The sequence below is a fragment of the Bidens hawaiensis genome, unplaced genomic scaffold, assembly GCF_021521415.1.
Source record: "Bidens hawaiensis isolate Kalapana, Puna unplaced genomic scaffold, B.hawaiensis_p1.1 tig00023640_1, whole genome shotgun sequence".
NCBI lineage: Eukaryota > Viridiplantae > Streptophyta > Magnoliopsida > Asterales > Asteraceae > Bidens > Bidens hawaiensis.
The window spans coordinates 267-6,885 of record NW_027493712.1 but is presented as its reverse complement, the minus strand read 5'-3'; the positions used below and the strand labels follow the sequence as shown (position 1 = coordinate 6,885).

The 6,619-nt window shown below is 37.1% G+C and overlaps 1 protein-coding gene across 1 annotated transcript; it reads right to left on the bottom strand.

The window, feature by feature from the left end:
* Positions 1-3,014: 3,014 nt before the first annotated feature.
* LOC143567813 (fe-S cluster assembly factor HCF101, chloroplastic) lies at positions 3,015-6,296 on the bottom strand. The gene is made up of 11 exons (XM_077054124.1): positions 6,144-6,296; positions 5,934-6,077; positions 5,719-5,861; positions 4,910-4,979; positions 4,725-4,820; positions 4,562-4,651; positions 3,863-3,916; positions 3,643-3,766; positions 3,442-3,566; positions 3,221-3,343; positions 3,015-3,111 (listed from the first exon to the last, which is right to left on the bottom strand). Exons 1-11 carry the CDS (start codon positions 6,234-6,236, stop codon positions 3,043-3,045), a joined length of 1,131 nt encoding a protein of 376 aa, XP_076910239.1. The 5' UTR covers positions 6,237-6,296; the 3' UTR covers positions 3,015-3,042.
* Positions 6,297-6,619: the final 323 nt, after the last annotated feature.

Sequence of the window (6,619 nt, the reverse complement as noted above, 5' to 3'; positions counted from 1 at the left end):
AACAACAATATAAAACATACAATTTTCTCTCTATTAAACCTATATCGAACCCAAACCAACACCAATATCACATACCAATATCACATACCACACCCAAAACCCAAAATCACCCCATCTTCCAAACCTTTTTTTAAAAACATGGCTGGAAATTGGTACCCAAACCTAGATTCAGATTACAGTTACGACGATTTATGGTCGGCACCGGACCAAGCGATGTTTTATTCGGGGTCGCAACAACCATCCGGCTTTCAACCATCCAACATACAACCGTCTCCTAACTTTGTAGTTCCGGAGACACAAGAACCAGAAGGTGAAGCTGCGGGACAAAGAAGACGCGTCCACCGGAAAAAACAAGTTGCAACGGACGGGTCGGGTTCGGCTTCGACCGGAAGGACGAAACGGAAAATCACTCCGTGGTCATCGGATGAGAAGGAAGCCCTGTGTCGGGCTTGGATAGTCACTTCTGAGGATCGGCGTTGCGGTAATTGTTTTAACGTTTTTAAAAATGATTTTTAATAAAAAAGTTAAATAAAAAAGTTAAATGACTTACAAATTTATTTATGCATTTTGCAGCGGACTACCAAAAGAGCAAGGTCTTTTGGACAAAGGTTAGGGAGACGTTCTATTCGCTCGTTGGGAGTACAGAGCGGAACGCCGATATGATTTCGGGTCGGTGGACCGAAATCAGAAAATTTGTCGGCTTGTTTACTAATCTGTTCAACAGGAACGCCGGTCGTATGAGACCAAGTGGCAGTGACGATTTGGCGGTTTATAATTTCACTGTCGAAGAGTGGAAGCAGGAGTGCCTGCGGAGGTATGGGACGGTGAAGACGTGGGACGATGTAAAGGTGTGGGAGAGGTTGAGAAGGTGTTCTAAGTGGGTTGAGCTGGTGGCGCCGGACGTTGATGCGGAAGTAGGGCCGAAACGGACTAAAACTAGTTCGTCTGGAGCGTACAGCACTTCCGCCGGGTCGGATTGCCGGGTTGGATTCGACCTAAACGTTGCGGGGGAGGAAACGTCTTCACCGCCGAGGAGGCGGCCATTGGGAAGGGACGCCAGGGGCAAAAAACCGGCTGAGGGGGAAGCCGTAAACATCAACGATCTTGTTGAATCCCTCAATAAATTCAACAAAACCATGGAGGTGGTCTCTAATGACAAAAAGGAAAAAAAAAAGAATGAGAGATTTGGAATTCCTTACAAGAGACTTCAGTAACCTAAATCCGGTCGACCAAATGCTGATGGAAAAACAAAAGGAACGTATCCGGAAGAGGTTGATCGAAGAAGACCAAGCCGAAGAATAAGAATAATGTTTTTTTTTAGTACTTTAATTTTTTTTTTAGATATTAATGTGTTTTTTTAATTAATGTGTGTTTTTTTAAATAATTTATGAGTTTTTTTAATAATACGTTTTTTTAATACATTTATAAAAAAATAAAAAAAAAACCGCTCGCGCCCCCTCTCGCGCCCCTCCACACCATGTCCCGGGGCGCGAGCACCACAACCAATACCCATCTTATCAAGTTTCTCTCTCTGCCACACGTCACAATATTATTGGCTGGCGCCCCCACTCGTGCCCCCCACACCCCTCAGCCTTATAATATATTATTTAATTAATTATTTTAGGTTGAAATCACGCTTTCAAAATTAAATGGGAGGCAAGTGCCATAGCCGAAAAGATAGACCTTTTTAAAAGCACTAGTCTATTTCCTGTTCCTGACAAGTGTGTTATATCATATTAAATTAAATTTTAGACCGTATGTAACTATCACGTTAGCCCAATATTTATTGCTGTTCAACTAAGGTGCATAAACCGGATATTGGACCAAACCGGACTGGGTTCAGATTTGAACAGCTGGTTTCTAAGAAAAATAATCTAAACCGCAGGAACCTGTTCTGATCGGATTGGAAAGTGAAAACCGGTTAAAATCCCGATATTTTTATTTTTGTGAAAGCGTTGTCTGATATCTCAAAACTGCTTTTTAGCAATGGCATCCAAATGCGGTTATTAAGGAACTTCTACTAGTGATATTCGTCAACCAACTTAATAGTTGTTTTAGTTGTATCTAAAAAAGAAAAAGAAAACCCCCAATGATTTGCTTGAAAGACTATTTGGTACGCGTGAAACAAAAGGTAATTTCCAACTAGAAAAAGGAAATAAAAAGTAAATTACTATTTCTTTTCTAATTGGTTTCTACTTTCTAACTTCTATACTGCCAAAGTGGTACAAACAGGTGGATTGATGATACTACTTCTACATGTGTAACATGGATATAGGAAATAATGTGAAGAATGACAAATGCATGGCCTAATCGAAAGGAACCTGGGCATGACGATCATCTGTAGTTGTATTTTATCAATTGAGATCGGTTTCACCAAAGCTGGTTTCGTAATGGGTTTCGGATCAGTTTTCAAAATCCCAGACCCGGCTTTTTAACCTCTAGTCAAAAGTGAAACCATGTATTTTTTATCTTCGTTGGATACTTAGACAGATCTGACCGGTCAAACATATTGTCATAAATAAATTTAAAGCTTAAAATACAAATATATAATTAACATAAACAAAATATGGAACTATTTTGTTTTCTATATGGATTTACGATATTAGTAATTAATAAAATAATAAATCAATAAGTATTTTGAAATAACAATTTTGAAATAAAGGGCTAACAATATAGCTTGTTAGCCGGTTGACTTCTATATAGATGTAAACACTACTTTTTAATTAAATATAATTTAATTATATAACTTTTGAATCCGTTCGTACTAGTTGAGACCATCCCAGTGGATTTATACCGAAGGATCTTTGTATTCGCATTCATGAAATATAGGATAACAGTGTACTTGTTTGTTCACTACGCATATGTTTCAAAGAATGCTCTACGTCTCTTTTAACACCTAACTGAATTTCACATCATCTGCAAATAATAATAATAATAATAATAATAATGTTAAATAAATAAATAAAACTCACAAAATGTAGTTTAAACTTTAAATTAATATGTATAAATATGCACCCGTGCTCATATTAATATTTTGCTCACCTAAGCAGGTATCGGTTGAGGCACATCAACCAACCGTTCCATCGATTGTAGCTGATCGTAAGGAGCAATCTGCATACGTAAAACCAACAAAAATTTGCATCGTAAAATTTATTTTTCACATGTATTAAATCAACAAAAAATAATTAAACACAGTGGCAAATATATATTTATTGTTTACCTGGCTAAATCCATCTGGCCATTGAATTGAAACTGCATAGTTTCCCATTGGTCGAATTTCTTCAGGTTCTATATCTTCCGGGATATCACCATATTGCAATTTTTGCTCGCCTGTCCATTCATCCTGTCCCGTATAATAACATTAACCAGCTAAAATTAATAAAAAGATAAAGAAGAAGAAGAAAATGGGAACCTTGTTTACAGTTATAGTTTTCAACATACCACACTTTGGGCAGAACGGTCATTTCGTCTAACGGTTGCAGGGTGTAGAAGAAACTCTTCATTTGAATCAGGTACTTTCACCCTGATTGCTTTAATATACTTATCATACATGACAGCTGTCGAAACTGAAACGAAAAATAACTGTTTTTTTCACATACAAACTTGTTAAATATATGATTAAACTTAAAACAAAAAGTTTACCTTGTTGGCGGATCTTTGCACATTGTTGTACCACACAAACTCCCAAATTTTGGAATATTTCAGCGACTTCACCTTGAGGATCAGCTACCACTTCAGGTGTTCCACTGTCACCGGAAGCTGACAGCTGGCAGAATTAAAAGGTTTCAAGTTTCTAGAAGGTTTCATGTGACACGAATAGTGTCGGTTTATAATTATTATAGGAGGATAAGCTGATGATTACAGTTGGTCTGATTGGAAGGTCAAACAGATGAGGGATTCCAAACTGCTCCACAACCTGCACCCACAACGGATCAAGTTATTAACTGAACGTTTTGACCTGTTTACTTTCGAATGGTGTAATTCGGGTCGTGTTATATCTCAAATGGGTTGGAAAATTTAAATCATATTGTAATAATATTGTTTTTGTAATCTAGGGGTGACAAATTTCGACATGAAAAAAAAGGTTTTGGGTTGACAATCTAACCCTTTTAAAAATCGGATAGTGCTCGGACTGACATGTTTGATTAAACAGGTCATGTTGGGGTTACGTGGTTAACCGTTTAGTTATACAGGCTGACCCACTTTCACATGAAAATGACCCATTTAACCCATTTTTCAAACTCATCAACTCATTTAAGACGTTTACAACTTGGCTATCACCCACCAACCCGCTTGACACGTTTATAGATAAATGGGTTAAACAGGTTGTGCTCAGGTTGACATGTTTGACTAAATGGGCCGTGTTCGGGTTTACTTGGTTAACTCGTTTGCTTAAACATGTCAACCAATAAACCTGTTTATGACCCGTTTAACTCATTTTTTACAACGCACCAACTCGATTAACACATTCACGACTTGGTTATCACCTGCCAACCTGTTTACACGTTTAGCTAATGGGTTATGCGAGTTGTGTTTGGGTTAAATGGGTCGTGTTTATTACCTGTGAACCTGATCCTCTACCAAAAGGGTAAAACCGTTTCCCGTCTGCATCAAAGTGGCACATGTTTTCAACAACCGCAACACATGGTACCTGAAAGCATATATAAAGAGGTTGTCGGGCCACAAGTATATAATTTGAATCGTGTAATGTATATCACACGCACCTTTAGCTTAGAGAACATGCGCACGCCTTTTGCTACATCAATGAATGCAAGCTTCTGAGGAGTGGTAACTATCACAGCAGCAGTTAAAGGGACAACCTATAAGTCAGAATTAAAAATTTATATTGTAAATTGAAAATATAACATAAGTTAATAAACTTCAGCCTTCAGGATTCTAGAAGCCAAACCTGACATAAGGTAAGCTGAATATCACCAGTTCCAGGTGGCATATCAATAACAAGATAATCAAGCTCTCCCCTGTTTATTTACAACATTCATATGCTTCAAGCATCTTTAAATATTATGTTCCATGTTTTGATAAACGTAATGTTTGTACTTTGTACCAGTCTTCTAGATTCATTATATGAAATAAAAAAGTAGCAATATGAAATGATGAGAATTACAAAATGTAGTAGCATATTTGAAACAGATTCAAATATATGAAGCTACAACTTTCAGTTGGTTGAAAAAGTAACAGAAAGTATTTCAGCATATCGGTGATTATTAGACCTAAAAATGAACCGAACGTTCAGTTAACTGTTCAGCGGGAAGTTCGTTTATTTAACAAACGGACGAACATAAGCCTTTTTTGTTCATTTAGTTAAACGAACGAACATGAACGCGTGCCTGGTTCGTTCATTTATGTCTTGAACATTCGTTTATATATTCACTTAAATTTTTAGGCCCATTATAATCTAGTCTAGTTTATGAAATTAAGATATCACCCATTACAGCTTAGTCAAGACTTGTTAACTTTTTATGCCCAACAGATTGATGTTCAGTTTACTTTAACTAGTCTTTGCTCAGTTAAACTTGTTTATGTTTGTTCATCTATGTTCGGTTCTTTCCATTCTGGAACCATATGTTTATATTATAAAAAAAACGAACATAAACAAACTTCATAACAAACCAACACGCTCCGTTTGTGGTCGTTCCATTCGTTTACAAGCCTGGTGATTATTGTTAAAACGTTAAGCAAATAGGAAGAATGTAATACCACTCTGTAGTAGTCAGTAGTTGGTTGATGACCCCAGAAACCATTGGGCCCCGCATGATTGCACGCCCTTGTCCAGCAAATCCAAAAGATACCATCTTGACTCCCATGTATTCTGTTGGAATAATGGTCTTCTTTTCTGGATTCTAGCGGATAATAACATTTATGCATGATTATAATATGAAACTTTCAAACCTTTAAGAATGAACACTGATTACCATTTCAAGCAGGCGGTTTTCAGGGGAAACCATCGTGGGCAAACTCGGACCGTACACATCAGCATCAAAGATCCCAACTCTAGCTCCCATTCCAGCCAAGGTGTATGCCAGATTGACAGCAACCGTTGATTTTCCCACACCTCCCTAAGGTTATTACAAATTCATGAAAACATCAAAGTTTAACAAATTCTGTATTGGATTGTCTGTTACCTTGCAACTTGAAACAGCTATTATGTTTGATATTGTTTGTAACCCTGCTGGAAGTTGTGATGCATATATCTGTTTCGCAGGCTGAGCCGACATCGTCACGTTGACATTTTTGACCCAGGGAAGAGCTGCCACCACCTCATTAGCCTTCTGTTCAAACTGCAATTGGAAACTGCAAACGTTCAGCGGAAAGTTTGTTTATATACATTTATTTAATAATCAAACGAACATGAACACATCTCTCGCTAGTTCATTTATGTTTGTGAAAACTGGTTTACATTCATTCATTTAAATTAGTTCGCTTACGTTTGTTTAAGTTCGTTCATTAATATATTCATTTAAAAGTTTTAGAGCCATTACAATTTAGTCTACTTTCAATATCTTTTTAGGTCCAACAAATTGCTGTTCACGCTTACTTTTAAATGGTTTTAGATCAGCTATGTTCGTTCATTTATATGTATTCGTTTAAATTCGTAAAG

Coding starts and splice junctions, on each gene's coding strand:
- LOC143567813 (XM_077054124.1), bottom strand. CDS start 6,236: ATGTCGGCTCAGCCTGCGAAACAGATATATGCATCACAACTTCCAGCA. Junction 4,980..5,718: donor CTACTGACTACTACAGAGTG/GTATTACATTCT, acceptor GTAAATAAACAG/GGGAGAGCTTGATTATCTTG. Junction 3,767..3,862: donor ACCTTCCAATCAGACCAACT/GTAATCATCAGC, acceptor TAATTCTGCCAG/CTGTCAGCTTCCGGTGACAG.